Source organism: Neopelma chrysocephalum, unplaced genomic scaffold (genome assembly GCF_003984885.1).
Source record: "Neopelma chrysocephalum unplaced genomic scaffold, ASM398488v2 Primary Assembly neopelma1_44, whole genome shotgun sequence".
Lineage (NCBI taxonomy): Eukaryota > Metazoa > Chordata > Aves > Passeriformes > Pipridae > Neopelma > Neopelma chrysocephalum.
This window is the reverse complement of record NW_020897703.1, coordinates 6,596,002-6,614,405: the sequence shown is the minus strand read 5'-3', so window position 1 is coordinate 6,614,405 and position 18,404 is coordinate 6,596,002. Positions and strand designations below refer to the sequence as shown.

Here is an 18,404-nt window from a genome sequence, read left to right as displayed (position 1 = left end):
TCCCGGTCCCCGCCATCAATTATTCAGGACCACCCCGGTAACTGCCTGGAGCCGGGCGCGGAGAGTAGGGCGGCGGCGCGGCCCTACCTGGGGCCGCCCGGCGGCTCGGAGGAAGCGCGACCGGCCCGCGGGGCGGCAGGACCCGCCGCACCGCGAAAAGTTACTGTCGCCTTGGCCCGGCGGGGAGCGGCTGCGGGAGGGTCCCCTCCGCCGCTCGGCTCCCGGGGGGACGAGGGAGGGTGGCAGGAGGTTGCGAGGCCGCACCGGCTGCGTCGGACCGACCCGGGCACCAGGACTGAATGTCGGTGGCAGCTTTGCTCCTCCTCGGTCGGTCCGGTGTCCCCAACTCCGGCTTCCCCACTATCCCCCCCCTCCCTTCCCCTTCTTCTCCCGGCTCCTCCTCCTCTCCTTTCCCCTCGGCCCTCCCCCAGCCCGACTGCCCCTGTCCTTGCGCCTTTCTGCCCTGGATCTCTCCTGTCACCAATGCCTCGTCCTGCCACGCTTCCCCTTCCCCACCCAGCCCGCCCTACGCCCTCCCTTCGCGCGGCACCGCACTCCCTTTTCGCGTGCAAGATGTATTATTTATTTATTGGTGTTTAATTTCCTGCCAGGTGGGTCTCTGCCTCCCACCCCTGCGCGCAGCGGGGCCGGGGCTGGGGCTCCGCGGGGCGGGCCGGGCCGGGAGGAGGTGGGCTGCTGCGCGCCCGTCTGCGCCCGATCCGGAGATAGCACCGAGACTTGATTTTTGCGGGGGGGCGGGGAGGGGGAGGGGTGTCGAAGGCGAGGAGGGGTGGCGATGTTTGGGATGCACAGCCCTGGGACGGGAACGCCGCGCAGACAGACAGGCAGACACACACACACAGGCGTGCACACACACCAAACCCGAAACCAAGGACAACCCCAAAAAGGACTCACTTTGCCTTGATGACTCAACGCAACTAATAATCGTTTCTCCGCTCTCTGTGGCGAGTCCCTCCTGCCGCTGCTGTGGCTGGCAGAGGAGGGAGCGATTGAAAGTGACACACCGGGGGCCGCCGCCGCCGCTTCCCCGCGCCGCCAGGCACCCGCCGCCGCCGCGGAGCCCGGGAGAGCGGCGCTCCCTCTTCTCCTCCCCCCGTCTCCCCCGGTATTGATTTTCTCCGCTGAAGGTGTGAGAAGTCGTCTCCCTCTCCCCTCTCCTCCGCGCCGCAGCCGGCGTCCCCGCGGCTCCCCGCCCCCTCGTCCCGACCTCCCCGCTCCGCTCCGCTCGCCACCCGGGACCCTCCGGGAAGGGGCTCTGCCCCTGTCGCCCCGCGGGCAGCCGCCCCGGCCCCGCCGCCCCGGCACCCCTGGAGGAGGGCGAGGAGGGGGCTGGGGGTGGGGGGAAGGAGTAGAAGGGAAGAACGCCGCGTAAGAGGAGGAAACAAGAAAACTTTCCACCCTGGATTCTCTACTTCTGATCCATGGACAGAGCCCAACTCAGCCAACTTACAGACAGGCTATAAGCAGTAAGTACAGCGGCAGCTCGCGGGAGCCGCTCGCTAGAGGCTTCCTCGCCAGCAGCCGGCTAGTCTGTGGCTGCACAGCTGGCTGGCGCGGGGGGGCCGTGCCAGCGGGGCCGCCTGGACTGGCAGCCTCTTCCCCGCGGCCCCCGGGGGCGGGCCAGGGCCGCGGCCGGACCCGGGGCGCAGCACCTGGCTGCGGCGGGCGGGGGTGCTCCTGCCCGCCGGCCTGTCGGGCGCGATGGGCACCGTGGCGCAGCGCTGCCCTCGCCCGCGGCAGGTTGGGGCCGGGCGGGTGAGGCGAACCGCTCGCTTCCAGCGGGGCCAGCTCCGGCGGCGGGAGCGGGGCGGCACTGCGCCCGGCTTGGCTGAGCTGGGCCGCCCGGAGGACGCGCTGCGGGGGCCCGGGCAGGCGAGCGGGGCCCGGTGCCGGGTGGCGGCGCGGGCCGGCGGCCACTGAAGCGCCCCTTGTTTCTCTCACCCCTAGGTCCGTGCTCCTTCTACTGCGACCTGCCAGCGGGAGCCGCGTCTCCGAGCATGGAGCGGAGGAGCGAGAGCCCCTGCCTGCGGGACAGCCCCGACAGAGGCAGCGGCAGCCCCGATGTCAAAGGGCCCCCCCCCGGGAAGGTGGCCAGGCTGGAGCAGAACGGCAGCCCCATGGGCACCCGCGGGAGGCCCAACGGCGCCGTCACCAAGCCCGTGGGAGGTAACTGTGCGGCCGCGCTCACGGCGGCCCCGCCGGCCGGGGCGCGCGGGGCGGCGGGCCCGGGGCACCGTGTGGCGGGCGGGTCGGCAGGGCCGGAGGGACCGGCAGGTCCGTGCAGCAGCTGGAGTGCCGTTGCCCGCTTTCCCAGGAAAGCGTTTGGCTGCTCGGCACTACTGCGGTGGCGAGGGTCCGCGGGAGGGCTCGGACCGGGCGTGCGGCGCGCAACCCTCCCGCGTTAGGAGGCCGCCTGCCGAAAGAGGCCACCCCGGGCCGGGCGGCTCACAAAGGGCAAGGCCTGATCCTGTCGGAGGGTGACGGGCTGGGAGCGTGTCCTGCGCTCGGCGTTTCCTTCGTGCGGATCGCCCCGGGGCAGCCGCGGGCATCCCCCTGCCCCGCCGGCGTTCCCGGAGGGCACGGCGGGGAGAGGGCATCGTCCCCGGCTTAGGTGCGAGCAGCCCGGCTGCCTTCATGGGTGCGGGTGACACGAGTTAGGTGTGTTACACCCACCGTCACAGCGCTGAGAATGGGGTCTCCAGGGTGGGAAAAACGGCAGCGTTTATGTTTGCATTTAGGGATTTTATTTTTCTTTCGGTAAGTAGCATTTTGTAGCAATTGTTGTAAAAGAGGACGGGGCAAAGCATGTGCAAGCTTCAGCACATATATTCATATGCTGAATATATTCAGCAAATATACTGAAATTAGTTTTTCAGCTTTCCTGCAATTCTTTAGAATACTTAATCTTTCATAATTTGCTTTTAACTTGCTGCTCAGTTTTGTGTTTAAAGCATGTTTTAAGCAACACTCGTGGTTGCTTTTTTTCCCCTTTTGTTCCAAGCAGGATAAACTTTACAGTCACTTCTCCTAAATGCCCTCTTTTTTCCTCTTAACTCTGATGCTGTCGTGTTTAACACAGTGCAGCCTCGTGTTAGGAAAAATATATTTAAAAATCTTGAAATTAGCCAGATGTTGTGAGCAGAATACTGCAGGAAAGGCCACAAATTTTACCTTTACCTCAAAAAACCCCACAAAAAACCAAAACCCCTCTGTATTCGTGTTTTAAAATGAGCAGAGTGGTAACACACAATTGTAGTTGTTTATACACAAAGAGTTTGTGTAAATGGCGTTTCAAGAGATACTTTGATACAGTTGTCACATGACTCTCTATTACGTGAGGTTTATTTAGCGATTTTACCATTAGATGCCTGTTTTAGACCTCTTTGGCTCAATAGGCTTCCTAATTGCTGAAGTTTGCTAAGGAGCTGCATATTTTATTTTAAAAACGTAGGATTCATTTATATACCTAATGAAGGGTAAGAGAGCTCACCATTTTTTTCTGTTTCTTAGATGACTATATATCTATTTTTTAAATCTCTTCTCTGTGTTCTTCCAATGTATGGAAAATGAAGAAACAGCTTTGCAGTGAAAGACTTGTAGTACTATTCCACTTACAAATTGATGGAGAAATAATTTGTTGAGTAATTGTGAAAATGAACTAGATAATCATATAAAAAGTAATATGTGTAGTTTTGGATGCCTTTCTTGAGACTCAGGCATTATAGCTGCTTGATCTTAAAGGAAATGTTAGAACAAAAGCTCAAATTATTTTCCTTGGGGCATTTATAGAAATATACTTTTAAAGAATGTTTTTAAATGTTTTGGAACGTATATGTTGCTTTCTAGTTGCAGCTGTGTTACCCAAGAGAAATTCAGTGGCTTTTATAGATAGTTATATCGGTGGCTCAGCATGAATCTGGCCTGTTAAGGTATGGAAGATTTCCACTCCAGAAAGAGACTTTCATTTTTGAAAGCAAACTTTTAAGAGCTTAAGTTTTCATTCATTAGTCTTCAGCTCATTTGTAAAGATGTTATAGACTGGAGTGTAACAGTCTGGGGGAATAAGAAATGCAGGAGTAATGTATTTTCTTTTTCTTAGCTGGTGTTCTTTAAACGGTCTCAATCTCTTTGCATTTAGGCTGTTCATAATAAAGGTTATTCATTAGTCTTTATTGATACTGAAAGCAAGAAGAAAATTATTCTTGTCTGAATACCTATCTAGGTTCTATAATACTCAATACTAAATTAGTTAAGGCAGACTTTTTTAATAAGATAATGGTGCTGTTTAAAATTGATTTTATTTTTTTTTTCTCCTGGAAATACTCTCACAATAAATCAACATACCTAATTTCCAGATATTTTGTCTTCTGCTGTTTTTCAAGTTTGATGTTTAAGAACTGGTGTGACCAAGCGATCTTTTCCTGAGTGCAGATCTCACCTGTTTCGGGTATTTTTGGAACTCTGTATCTTTGCAGTGATCGCTGTGGTGTTAGTAATTTTTTCACTTGAGTTGTAAAATGCAACTGTAGACGTTTGTGGAAAGGCTTACTTTTAATATACAGGCAAATTAGTATAAAACTTCTTTCAAATAAATATTAATAAAGGCTCTCCTAGTATTGTGTGTAGAATTTGACAAAAAGGAAACTATAGAAAGTCATAGTGAAATGACATCTAAGGCTTCAATTGCCAGACTTTCAGTTTATTCTTATTTCTCAAGCTTTGAAAAGTGCTAATATTTATTGAATGTGAATTTCACTTGGGACAAAAATGGAAATACTTTACTGAAAACTAGATACCACATTAGTTTTTGTTTTATTTTTAATTCTATAAAGTGTATCTAAAGGTTTTGAAAGCAAAGACAAATGCCAGCAATTCTTTTTTTCATCTCATTTTGGGCCTTAGATATGTAAATGCTGAAATTCCTTCTTATTTGTCAGGTGGCTTTTTGGTGTAATAATATCTGTTTCTGAAGTTAATTCCTGAGAGCAGAGCAATAAGCTCTAAACTAACTGGTGCTATGATGAGCCTGATGACCTTTGGTAACCAGTTTTATAATCGTAGTGTTTGCTGCAATTATTTTTCTAGTGACTTCCCTGAGAAATAGAGAAACACTATAGTGCTGTAGGTGTTTTTAGCTTTCTCTCTGGTTTTATGAGTGAAAAAGTGTTTTCAAATAAGCTTTTGTAGTGCAGACAGAAAATCAATTGTTCTCATGAGAAATTTTGCCTTATGACTCTCCTGTTTTTTTTTTTTTATTCCTAACATGAATGTACTTAATTCCAAGGGCCATTACAGCAGCTATAATAAACTAGTGAAGGTCACTAAAAAGATAAACGAGGTCTTAAAGGTTGTGTTTAATTGAGGGTTTAAAAGTTTTGGTACTGTTTACAATGTTGTTAGCATCAGTCCAATGTGTTAGAGTCCGATTTTGGTTTGCTTGACTAACCCAGTGCTTTCTAAAATGTTTCAGCAGTTACCTAACCTGTCTGTTTTAAAAGCTGTATGTAATAAAGCACAAGTGCTCAAATTTTCAGGAGAGGCAGGTTTTAGAAAGGTCCCTGGGAAAAAAGGCTAATATCGCTTTAAAAAACATATGAAGTCTGGGAGAGAGTTTAGAGCAAGCAAGAGCACTATGGTGTTGACAGCTTTATATCCCTGTTGGGTAACATTCACTTACTAGAATTGGCGTCTCCTCTCAGTTAGTAATTCACTCCATAAGGATTAAAAAAAAAGAGGGATGATTAATGACGAGGAAACTTATATTTACAAAATTGTTGATTGCAGTTCATGAACCTGTTTGTGTAAGAGTAGATGTGCATGTATATATGTATGTGCTGATTTTGAAGAGTGTAGAAAATAAGCATCAAAAGCCTCTGAATGCAACTTAAAATGCCAGTATGCAGAATGAGCTGTTCTGAAGTTTGGTTTTGCTGAAATAGAAATGTAGAACCAAAATACAGCCAAGGGAACATGTTCAAATTTGGAGCAGGAAATGATTGCAAAACATTTTCTGGTTAAATTAGTTTGACGCAGTCTGATAGTAATATGTTCTTATTCATTTAACTGTTAAAAACTGTGATTCAATTTACAGAATATTAATGGAGGGGACAGCTTTCAGGCAATTCAAACCAAAGTGTATGATTGGGATGTTAATCAGTAGCTGTGGTTACTGTGCTTGTACAAAGTCAGATGTACCAGAAATGTGGATGCAGTGACTCTTCAGAGCGCTGCTGCTAATTGCTGTAAGCCCCCTGAAGTTGTGATATATCACGGTCGTGTGTGCTTAGGTGTAGTCAGAAATCAGTTTTAATATATCTCTGGAGTGACAGAAACACCGACTGAGAATGGCTAAAGAGCTGTTTGTCAAAATCCAGTCTGCATATTTCTGCAAAAATATCGTACGGTTTGTGCTCCCTTTTATATTTTTTACAAGGATTTAAAGTACTTTACTAGAGAGAAAATCCACTTCTGTGCCAACAGAAGAGTACAGCTTGATCAAATTTGCTCCTCTGTTCTAAATGGTTAGTTGACATTGAGCTCTAAATGGCACCCTGAACAGAGTAAGGAAGCATGTTTCTCTTGTCCTTAGGAACTAAGTGAAGTGAAAGGTTAAGTTTTAGATTCCTGCCCAGATCCTAGATGAAGAATATCTTCCTGCTGCCTGAAAGGAGTATGTAGCTATTTGAAAGAATTAAGCGCATTGAGATACAGAAGCTTGAAAGCCGCAAATCCTTGTTAGTTCAGGAACCAGCACTATGTGTATATGTTTTGTTTTATCTATGACAGAATAGTTGGAAAATGTTGCTTTGTATTTTGATATAGTTCAGTAGAGATTAGGAAGAAATGCAAAATCTTGGATTTTACGTGTTTCTGATACATAATGATGAAGAGACCTCTAATTTAACAGGAACAGCAAGAAAAGCAAGATGGTGATTTTTTTTTCAGGACTGATGGTTAAAAATGAATTTCTGGTCTTTTTTCTGATTTCCACCCCTCACTCCCTTTTCCAATCAGATCATGTCATGTAAATAGAATAAACAGAGCAGTCACTCCTGAAGGGTCATGCAGTGTATCAGCTGTATTTTTGCTGAGGTAGAAAAATAGTCTTTCTTTATGTGTTTTCAGTACTTGGTCTGTTATTAAAATAAAGACACAGTTGGTTAAAATATGTGCAACTGAACATATGCATTAAACAGACTATAGGGTATCCACCCATTCAGTGACCTAGACATAATTTGATGTTTAGAGTAATTTTGGAACTCTTAAGTTGTATCTGCAGAAAGCCACTGACAATTTTGAATTCGAGATTTAAGATTAGCGGTAGTAAGACTTTTTTTTTGCCTTGCAACAGTTCCTAAATGTTTCAAGTCATCTCCCCACTTCCTCCCCGCCCCACACCCATGGCCATGTTAGTTAACTGCATGCTGTTATTCTTATCATGAACCAAAGGAAAGGAAAAGAAACCAACATCTTTGAAATAGTCCATGTTAATTTTCTGTTTCGCCCTCCCTTTATAAGTTGAGTCCTGCCTTTTCTTAGTTTCACTGGTATAGAACATAGCATATTTATTGTCATTTATTTATAGGGCAGTTCTTTGAAAACTCCTGTTAAGGTGAGTTTGTCAGTTACTCCCCAGAATTATTCTTATACCTAAAGAAGATGACAAAATCATATTAAAAACTATAAAGATGCCAATCAGGAGACATATTCTCAAGAAATTAAATAGCGACATATTTCCAACTCAGAATTTAAATGAAGAATTCGGACATTGAAGGAAGACAAACAGTATTAGACTTTCATTGTTATGAATAAACATGTAAAGGTGAAGTTTGAAGATTCGTTTCCCAAATAATTAATTTTGTGGAGTCTTTATGTTCTATTTAAATACTTTTACTGAGCTGAATATTTTATCTAGATTTAAAAGTAGAAAAAATCTGGCATAATGTAATTGTAATCAAGTCATCATTTCAACAGACAGCTATGTTATATTGAAACTTTCTAGTTCGTAGCACAGACATTCAGATGATATAATTTACTTTAAAATTTCTTAAAGTATTTGAATTTAGTACTCTTGATGGAGATGCTAGCCTAAATATTTATTTTTGCAGTTACTTTCTATTATTGCTGTTTTCTTTAAAGCTGTCTGTTTGGAATGGGGAGAAAAAGGGCCACAACAGTCATTTGGAGCTTAAGAAAAATACTTGAACCAGTACGATTTTTGTCACTCCCATTGACACAGAACATGGTAATACAATATGGCATCTATGATGTTGTGAAATGAAGAGAGTTATTGCAGTGATGTATTTATATTCACCAAACATCTGTGTGACCTGTTTAGGAAAATTCTTATTTTTGTGGTTGAGCAGTCCCCAACCTGCTTTTAAATCTTATTTTTAAACTTTTCAAAATAACTGAAAATCTGTAAAACTTGAGAAGACTTTCTTTTGAATCCCAAATTGGAAGGCATAGCTAAGTTAGGCCTTTAATTACTGCCCCTCATAATTTAGTTAAATTAGTAACTACTGCTGTGTTTTTAGGATTAAAGGCCCAGTTTTTCAAGGTATAAAGTATTACCAAGTCCCTTTGAATTGATACGATGGGGGTTTGTTCAAGATAACCTGTGCTTGGTTCAGGCTCTGGAACTACTGAACAAGTGTGCTCTCCTTTTGAAGCTCAAAGTGGTTTTGAAACAAGCCCGCTGTGTTGAACAAGGAACCGATGCCCTTTCTAGCTTTGGAAAAAAAATTGCCTTGTTGTAATTGGTTCCTACTGTACGAAATGTCCTGGGTCAGACGCGTTGGTCCCCACGGTGGCATGTGTCACTAATGCAGATGTAAGAAATAGTCACGGCAGACAAAAGACAGCTGAGTGATAGCTTTTGAGAAATGTTTTCTAGCCTCTAGCCATACTAAAAAAAAATTGCCCTTCAACAAGCTTTGTACTTGTTGCAGAATGTTCAGCGGCAGCTTCTCTGCTGCGGGGCTACGCACAAATGAGTTTACATTGATTAGTGGTATTGAAGACAGAAAATACGCTCTGCCGTTTAATTTGGGGGCAGTTGTTAGCCCATCTAGCTGAGGCTCTCGCGGCCATTCACAAGTGTTGGCTTCTTTAATGTGTGGTGCGTTCGCAGCCATCAAGTCATGTTGTCAATATTGCCACAGTTCTGTAGTTAGGAATTTTTTTTAATCCAGAGTTCATGCGCTTTATACGAAAAGCACGTACTGCAGCTGTTGAGTGTACTTAGTCCCCGTATTCATTTGCATTGATCCAGATATTGGTAAGGGGAAAAATATTTCATATTTCCAATGCTATTTCCTTTGTTTCAGGGAACTTTAATAAAAAAAACTTGAAATGGTATTTTTAGTTGTTTTTTTCTTTTTAAATATATGTAGTAGCTCTGCTGGTATCCCCTAGAGATTTACAAATAGACAAGATGTTGGCATTTGTCTACTAGCAATTTAAGGTTGCTGACATTGAGAAACCCTTATAAAAATATTTCAGGGGTGGGGGGGATTGTTTGTTTGGTTAGTTTTTGTTTTGCTTTGGTTTTTTTTAAAGTGTAAGTCTTAATCTGGTTTTTAAAGATGTGAACGCCGATGTTGCTAGTGTCTGAGGACTTATATAAAACCTCCTTCCAGGAGGCACTTCTACTTGCAATAAGGCTACACAAATAATTTATGGATTGATTAAAAAATGAAGTGTGAGCCCTGCATTGCTGTTATCCTAAACTGGATGCTAGGGCAGAAATGCTGTCTGAACTCAAGATATATTTTAAATTTCCTCTCAAATGATTATTGATGTTTCATGCAGCAATGTTAGGAAAAAGAGAAGATTGTCACTATTGGTAGAAGCTGTATGAAGGGAACAGAAAGAGTCTGAAGAAAAGAGACAGGTAGCTCTAGATAAGAGTTTAAGCATATGACTTGTGTTCTAAATAGAAAATTATCTGGCTGATAGTAAAAACGTTCAGGCATTTTGCTCTAACCGATGCGCTTTTATCGGAGGGACATGCAATATTAAACAGTTTGAGCACAACGGTACCTTGTTAATAGCAATGTCAGCAAGGTAAAGAAGCTCAGAAAAAGCTTAATAAAAATAATCCATCAGACTATATTTTATATGAAGCTGCAGCATCTCTTGAGATAACCATTTTCAGAGTGCAGTAGAAATGTCTCCCACTTAAATATGCTCCCTCCTTATTTGTTCCCCAAAGACACACGGAGATGAAAAGGCACACTATTGACAGCAAATCTTTTCAAAGATACTAAATCTGGCAAGAAATGTTGCAAGGGGAGTTTCTTGTATCAGAAGCATGATTTGTATTGCTGCATATAACCACAAGGTTACTTTCTCTCTTTCTCAGCTGTACCATTCTATTTGTATAATGTTGAGAAGCGGCTGGATTAGTCTGTCTTTACTTGTGTATCACCAACACCACTTCATTCTTGAGAAGTTGCTGACACTGTCAGCGTTTGGACAGAAACTTCAAATAAGTGAGGAAACTTACATAGAAGTATTTACCATCCTGGTAATCTAAACTCACAGAGAGTATTTTGTCATAAATTTAACTGACAGGCATATATTGGAAATGAAGCATGTCATTTTGAAAACTATAACCAGACTATTTTTTGAGAGTAATATATATTCATATTTTGAGCATATTTTAGTTTATATGCGTTTCCATTATTTATATATTAAAATTAGATGTGCACAATTTCCAGCCTTATTATTTTGAATGGTTATTAAGAAATGTAGTTATAAAATATGAGTTATACAATACTTTGGAGTAAAAGGTGATTTTCATAATGTCTTTTCCCAACTTACAAATAACTTCTTTGCCATAACACAAACATGTTAGCAGAGCAACATGATAGATGTGTCTTTAAGTATCGTAGTAAAAGAAAATGACTTGTATTCTGAGGCTGTGGATAGTTTATGTTGTTTTGGACCCATTTCCCAAGCAGTGATCGAAAACAGATTACAATAACAATTATACAGTCAGAAGATGCAATATCCATTTCTGTTTTAATTGAGTGAAAGAATAATAAAAACATCATTAAGAAAAATGAGGTGGACCTGTCATACACTCTACCAATTTTTAGACTTAGAGAAAATGCAGAGTAACAGAAGTATGGTTGTTTTTTTTTATTTTCCTTTTTTTTAAGTGGAGTTTGTTGCTCAAGCTAGAAGTCTGGATAGTAGTTTTCATATGGGCTCCTATGAGCAAGTATGCAGTAAGTAGGTGTATTGCTTAACAGTAATGCTCAAGTTAGGCATTCTCTGAATACCTGGGTCTGGCATAGTGATGAATGTATTGAGCCTTCCTGATTACACAAATATGATCACAGTGTCATACTGACTTGCCATTTAGATGAGCTTGGAGAATGTCATGGACAGGTAGAAAGCAGTAAAAATTACTTCTTTGTCTTTCAAAATAAAAAGCTGTGCTACTTTATAATGGTTTTCTCTTGTTTGTTTGTTTTGTGGGTTTTTTGGGGGGGGGAGTTGGTGGGTTTTTTTCATATTGTTTTTGTGGACATGAATGCCGCTGAGAGTACTTGGTCTCTTAGGCCATTGCCACCTGGGACTGGCTCTTCTATGGTCCTTTAGTTACCTCACCACCTCAGCCTTCAGACTAAAACCCAATAGGCAGAAAGGGCCCTTGCTGGGTGACCGTGCACCTTTGTGCCTCTGGCAGAGGGGTTTGGCTGTGGCTGAAGGCCTGAGGCTGAGGGATCCTGACTCTCCATTTTCTCTAAAGCTGAGTCCTAGAGCTGTTCAGCAGACACGTCCTTTCTGCTGTACTATACATGGAAAGAAATATCCTCTCTACAGTAGCCTTGGCTCTAGCCTTGTATCATACAGCTTTATAAATCAACATTTGGAATGGCATCCGAAAGTGAACTAGGAGCCAGTTCAACCTTTGGAGTGCAGATGTAATCTGCTTTCCTTGGCTAACACCTCTCAGTGAGCACATGCATTTGCACTAACAGAAGTATCTGATTCTCCGCTGTACCTCTGTGTGCATAATAATGTAGCAATTCAGCTTTTTGAGCCCCAAAAGCATGGGTTACTGACTGTGAATCCATACACAGTATGTCAGCCTCTAGGTAGGTCTTTTCCACCCTTGCCTGAAAATATCACTAACTGGATGAATTGTACTGGGCACACCTGAGGAGGAGAATGTAGCTGTTAACTCTTGTTCCTTGACCTCATGACCTGTTTGATAAAGATCTGGTAGTTATTAAAAACTGTTAGATTAATGTGACCTTCTGGCTGATAAAAGTAAATATTCCTAAAAGAGTAGTATTCAAACCCATAGTTGTCAAATGTGTGATCTCATCTTTGTGAAATGCAGAGTGTTCCCCCTGCAACTCTTGGTCTTCTGTTGTTGAAAAAGAAAGAGAACAAGAGAATGCCGCTCAGAAGTTGCCCTATCTCTGCAGGGCCGTGGGGTATGTAAGATTGGAGTTGGTAAGTAAAGGCCAAGCCCCAGATGCTGGTTCCTGACCCAGAATGGGCAGTAGGTGCAGGCTGTCTGAAGACTCTGTGTTGACTGGTAAAAAGGGAGGCACAGGGGGAAGTTGGCTGCTTTCTAGAGAACAGAATGGTGGTGCAGCTTCTGCTCTTTCTTGGTGGTGATTATCACCTCTGTTGAATTTCCTGCTGAAGATCTGATGAAGATTTCTGTGGTCTCCTTCTACCAGAAAAATACCATCTAGTAATGATCTTGCTGCAGCAGTAGCCTTACCCTTGCTGAAAGTGCAGCAGGATGAATATCTCCATCAGTAACCGTGAGTTTGATGATATTTATTCAGAGAGAGTGTAATGAAGTTCATCCTCTTGCATGTGTACTTGTAACTTTTGCCCATAACCAGTTCTGCCGTATCTGTTGAAACTGTCACTTAGAAATGAGGTTTTACAATGCTGCCAGTATCTATTAGACACGAGGGAAGGAGGCAGTGATTACAGCAGTTGCAGATCGATTCAGCTTGTCTCCCTGCTGGAGCCTGCAATTGGGTTTGAACGCAGAGGTGTAGGTGCAGTAGTTACATTAGATTCTGTCAGACAATTATCTGGTAACATGAAGGAGGGGTGATACAATTTCTTCTTGGCAGGGGATGGTTCAGAGAGGGTTGGACGTGAAGGAGAAAAGAACTTGCTGGTGGGTCCCAGTGGAGACCCCAAAACAGGCCCGAGTGTGGTATGCAGCACATTTTCAGAAATAAAACCTCAAACCAGCTACGAAAGCTTTTCTGTTGCATTCCAGGGGATTTACCCCAGTACCAGCAGACTAGTTAATACAACCTTCATTAAAATGCTTTTGCTAGAAGATGTTTTTTTGCTTTAAAAATTACATAATATGGTGGCATCTGCTAGCACCACCAAATTTAAGGGCTTATTAACGGTTCCAGTTTTCAGTGTTTAAAAATGTTGGTCATTAAAATTAATTTTGAGTGGAACTTGGCATAGAGAGTCTTAGCCCCTTAGGTGAATTTTGCTATGTTGTCAAGAGAAAAACAACGGAAAGTAGTCCCCCAAACTAAAAACCCCTCACAAACCCTAAACTCATTTTTAACTTACAGAAACCAAAATCTAAAACTTATGGGAAATTAATGGCTTAAGATGAATTTTTTTTTAAAGTCAGTTTAATTTAGAAGTGTTTACTCCACTGGTTTTGCGTGAAATGAGTATATTTTCCATGATTTCATATTATGATGTACAACTGTGGGGTACTTTTTCTTCTTTTTTAAGTGGGAAACAAGTTGAAAAAACTGAGCTGTTTTATTTAGGAAAAACATAGCTATAGTGTCTTCACCTTCGCCTTTTGATGTTGGACTTGATGATTTTAAGGTGTTTTTCCAACCTAACTGATTCTATGATTCTGTTCTATGTGGTGGAAGGCCTGTGTGTGGTTCTGGTGGAGTGTGTGGCACTGGTGGTACCCCACAGGCATTCCTGCATGCTGGGGGGGTGCTGGCTGGCTCCGGGGAGCTGAGCTGTTTGTGCTGCCTTCTGACTCAGCCTCCCTCAAAACCGTGTTTTGAGGTCTGGGTTATCATCACTCTCATGTTTCGCTCACTTAGGTGGAGAGGTGGAAGTGCTTTGTTGTGCTGTTTAATTCCTCCAGCCTCCTGGCTGCCCCATCCGTGGCTGTCCCTGGGCTAACCCCAGTGGGGCCGCTCCCGTTCTTGCCCTTTGAACCCAACCGGTGCCACAGATTTGAAGGTTGGGTTGAGTTAGTGCAACTAGTTTAGTAAGGGGGGTTAGTTACCAGAAGCAGCTGATCCACTTGGACTAACGAAAGGCCTCATCTCTCGTGAGCAACATTTCTGTCCCAGGCACGCAGCAGGAGAGGCTGTGCTAGAGGTAAATGCTTTGCATCCTTCTCTTTCTCATGCTCTGAATACAGCTTTTCTTTTGTTTCGTCTTTTGAGAAACTCAAGTATTATCAAATCAAGTTATGAGTTTCATAATATGTTTCTGTGGTGGGATAGTGGCCTGAAATATTTTGTGTTAAACAAGTAAGGCTGTTATTTCATCTAGGAGAAGGGTTCTCTGGCTAGTTAAGCTGTCAGAAACAGGGGACATCTGCAGAGACGGTAGTGACTTATTTATAAGACTTCCTGAGATTTGGGATAGCTGTGATGTCGTGGAGATGGAAGCCACAGAAAGGTCTGGAAGCTAAAGAAGGATGTAAATAATATCTTGTGGTTTGCATTTGCCATTGGCTAAAATATATTATGTAGAAATGCATTTCCTGCCTACAGATTTATTGAATATGTAAAGCCAGAAAAAATAACTGAGGACAAGGAGAAAGATATTGTCCTTAGTTTTACTTCCTCTGGCCCTCCTAAGAAGAAAAAATCTACAATATAATGTTATTTAACGTGATTTTGTTTCTTTGGCAAACATTGTATTAAAATCATCTGTGGACTGAGCTTTTCTTTACCAAATTGCATCCTGGAACAAATTATTTACAGCGGGCTTATAAACCCGTGAAGAGTAGGAGTTTAACAGCATCACATTACTGGTTATATGCAAAATCAGATATCTCTCATTTTGTCTGGAACACACTGGAGAGCAGAGGATTAGCAGAAAGTTTTTAAACAAAACCTTTTGCCGTAAGGAGGTATTTGGCGCTTTTGTTTCGCATAGGATTGTACAGTTGCAAAGATCCTGATACGATCTCCTGTATGTGACAGAGATTTCCTGCTGGCCGCCTGTCAGTGTGTGCACACAGCTTTCTTCACGTGGTTCCGAGTGGTTAGTGACAAACAACTGCAAAGTCATTCCTCCAGTCCCCATTAAAAAAGATTTACAGTGGGAGAATTCTCAGCCTCATAATGAGACTGTTGTAAGCTGGTGCTTGATACATAAAAGCCAGAAACACAGTCCATTTACCCAAACCAAGCATTTATTGTAAATAAGTTAAGTGCCAACAGCTTATATTCTGTCCGATTTAATTATATTCATAATTTATTGGGTAACTTGAAAGTGAGCCTTAATGGACATTCCTAACACTTGCTGAAATGTGTGAGCTCTGTCTCTTCCACCTCATCACTGAATTGCACCGGCATGGACTGAACCTGGGATCTACTTCAAGCCAGATCCTTCTTGAGTGTGAATGTGTGTGGCACTGTGGAAATGGTACGGTTGTGCCTGTTCAGCCTGTATCCTGAATCTGCAACCCTCAGTAGGACTCTGCAGGATTTTCTGGGGAAGATCTCACATCACCACCAGCTACAGCTACGCTGTGATTTAAATAAAAGTGGTGGTGAGACCAGAACAAACCCTGTTTTTTCCAATACTGTTTGATGTCTTTCCTGTTAGGAAAAAACCCAACCAACCAGACAAAAAAGCTCATTTTGGAATGCAGTTGATCTTTCCAATTATGAATTTATCTTCTCTTGTTACATGTGATCTCAAAGGTCTTTTCCAACTGCAATAATTCTGTGATTCAGTGTTTGTTCAGCTAGTTGAGTCTTGAATAGAAAACTCCTGGTTATTAGCGTAAGCACTAGATTTTAACTTCTGATCACTTCAATATTTGCAGTTTACACCGTTTTGAAGTGACACACTGAAGTTTTAAAGCTTCCCTTTTAATTTTCTTTCCTTTTATTTTTCTTTTTCTTAACTTGGTGGTAGTGTTAAGTTTTTCAGAAAGGAATTATGGATTTATGTTGCACTAGGATGCAGGATGGCATCTTTGCTGCAGAAATTCAGGTATATCTGTAACTGAAAGCTGTCAAACTTAATTGGTTTCTGCCTTTTCAATTAGAACTGCAGTATGTGAAAAGGAGAACTGGCAAACCTCTCCTGTGCCTCACGGATGCCGATTCCTACCTTTTAAAGCAGTTTTCTCAGTTTAGGTTCATTTTTCAAATTTCTTTAAAAGAAAGGGAAAGACAGTTAAATACCAGATTGGTTTATGTAAGGTCAGCTCTACTACAGTGCAAAGAGAAATAAATAAGTAGGCTGCTTTCCCTTCACTGCCTTTGCTGGATAAAGGTCTCTCTCCTAAAGAAAAAAACAGAAGCAGATTAGGTTTAGGAAATGGTTGTAGTGTGATTCCTTCCTGTGGTTACTGCCAGTTGTGGAAGCATGCTTTATTGTTAAATATATGGGATCTTTATCTAGATAATTTCCTCAAGACAATCCATGCTTTGCTGTTTGGGCTTCCTTGTCTCTGTCACAGGGTAAGGGTCTCATCTCAGAAGTCCAGCTAAAGCTGCTTGTAATTCAGTGTTTTGAGATGTGCATGGGAATAAATACTTGTGAATTCTGCTCTTGTTGTTGTCTAGATTTCTTCTTTTTTCTTTTCTCTTCTCTTCTCTGTATTGGAAAGACCAGCTTAGAGAATGGTCCTCGTTACAGTCTCTGCAAGGGAAAATATTTTCTGCATACAGTAATGAAGAGTTTTCAGTAGTTTATGAATTTTAAAGAAGATGTCCTGATTTCTGAATGACAAACCATAGAAATTTGCTTTGTCTTCATGGGAGATTACTCTGTGTGTGTGTCTGTGTTCTGTTTAAAAAAAAAAAACACCAAAACCAACAAAAACCCAGCCAACAAACAAAACCTAAAAATCCAAAGCACAACAGCAACAACAAAAACTTTATTTTCCACTTTCTTCATTTGATAAAAATCTCTCCACTGTAGAATGATTTCCTTTGGGTTTGACACCACCATTTGATCTCAGTTTTTAATAATTTTGGTGGGTTTCACTCCCAGAAGAAAACATGCTTGTGCTGTGAAGTATTCCCACTAGAAAGCTGGGAAGTCTTAAAACCTCATGTTACTCAGGGCAAAGAACTGGCTTCTTTATTAATTCCCTGCTAGACAACCCCTGTACAGTAAATCTTACCGTAACACCATGCTGTTGAAATTAATCAAGCTGATGTTTGGAAATTGTTCCAATTATATTAAATTAAATAACACCTAGATGGGGCTCAAAACTGTACTGATGGAAAGAGATTTTAATCTAAAAAGACAAATTTTATTGGTGCCTCTTCTTGTTGGTTGATCTTAATTTTATATTTATTAGGACATGCAAGCACTGCTCCCTGTTTAATGGCTGGAGAGGTGGGTGGCTGAAAGAGCAACCTGGTCCTCAGCTTTATGTGTCCTTTTTTCTTTGCTGTGGTTGCCATGTCTATGATGGTTATGTGGAAGTGGACAATACATAGAAGTTTAGTGCCAATAATATCACATTTATTACTTGTTTAAAGCATGTACTGGACAACGTATGATTTGCAAATGAACAAAAGAAACAGTGAAGGACTTCTTAATATCTGTTCTCTCTCATCCTTCTAGTTGGTCATTAGAAATTCTCAGCTTTTACTTGGAAGTCTTAAAAATGAATATGTTTTCCAGGGAGCTGTATGACTGCAGTTTGATAATACTTTTAACTGGCTTTAAGGTTGTTTTTGGAAAAATGAATGCTTTATGCAGCAGAGTCTCCCAGGTTTTCACTTCTTGAATGAAATACCTATTTCTCTTTCCTTCATTTTAAAGAATTGATTGCTCCCCAGTGAAATAAAACTATAGATTAAAATGGGCAAGGAGGAGAAAATGTGCATTTGGACACTGGTCTCTTTGATACATATTTAATTTCTTCTTGATTTCTCTGACCCTTAGAAGAGTCTCAGCAAAAAATGCAACTGTGTTTACAAAGTCTTTTCTGTACATTGCAGCTTTTCCGTGAAAGCAGCAGTGGAGCTTAAATTTAATCTCTGATTTGTTTTAAATATATATGTTATGTAAATGTATATGTTATGTACTGGTCACTACTAACCATTCTGTTCTTCTTGGTAATAGTGGGAACAGTTTTTCAGGGGTCTCTTTCACGGGTTATATGTAATTCTTACTGTGTATGG

The 18,404-nt window shown here is 42.4% G+C and overlaps 1 protein-coding gene across 3 annotated transcripts in view; it reads left to right on the top strand.

Moving 5' to 3' along the window:
• The window catches only part of SATB2 (SATB homeobox 2), a 227,519-nt gene that overhangs the window by 95,747 nt on the left and 113,368 nt on the right, over window positions 1-18,404 (top strand). The window contains exons 9-10 of one of the 3 annotated variants that reach the window (XM_027678202.1): window positions 1,192-1,487; window positions 1,969-2,187. In XM_027678202.1, coding sequence (XP_027534003.1) covers window positions 2,019-2,187 — 169 coding nt within the window. In that variant the 5' untranslated portion in view covers window positions 1,192-1,487; window positions 1,969-2,018. Of the gene's footprint in view, window positions 1-1,191; window positions 1,488-1,968; window positions 2,188-2,450; window positions 2,779-18,404 lie in introns of those variants that run through there. The other 2 variants (XM_027678203.1, XM_027678204.1) reach the window with 2 other exon arrangements.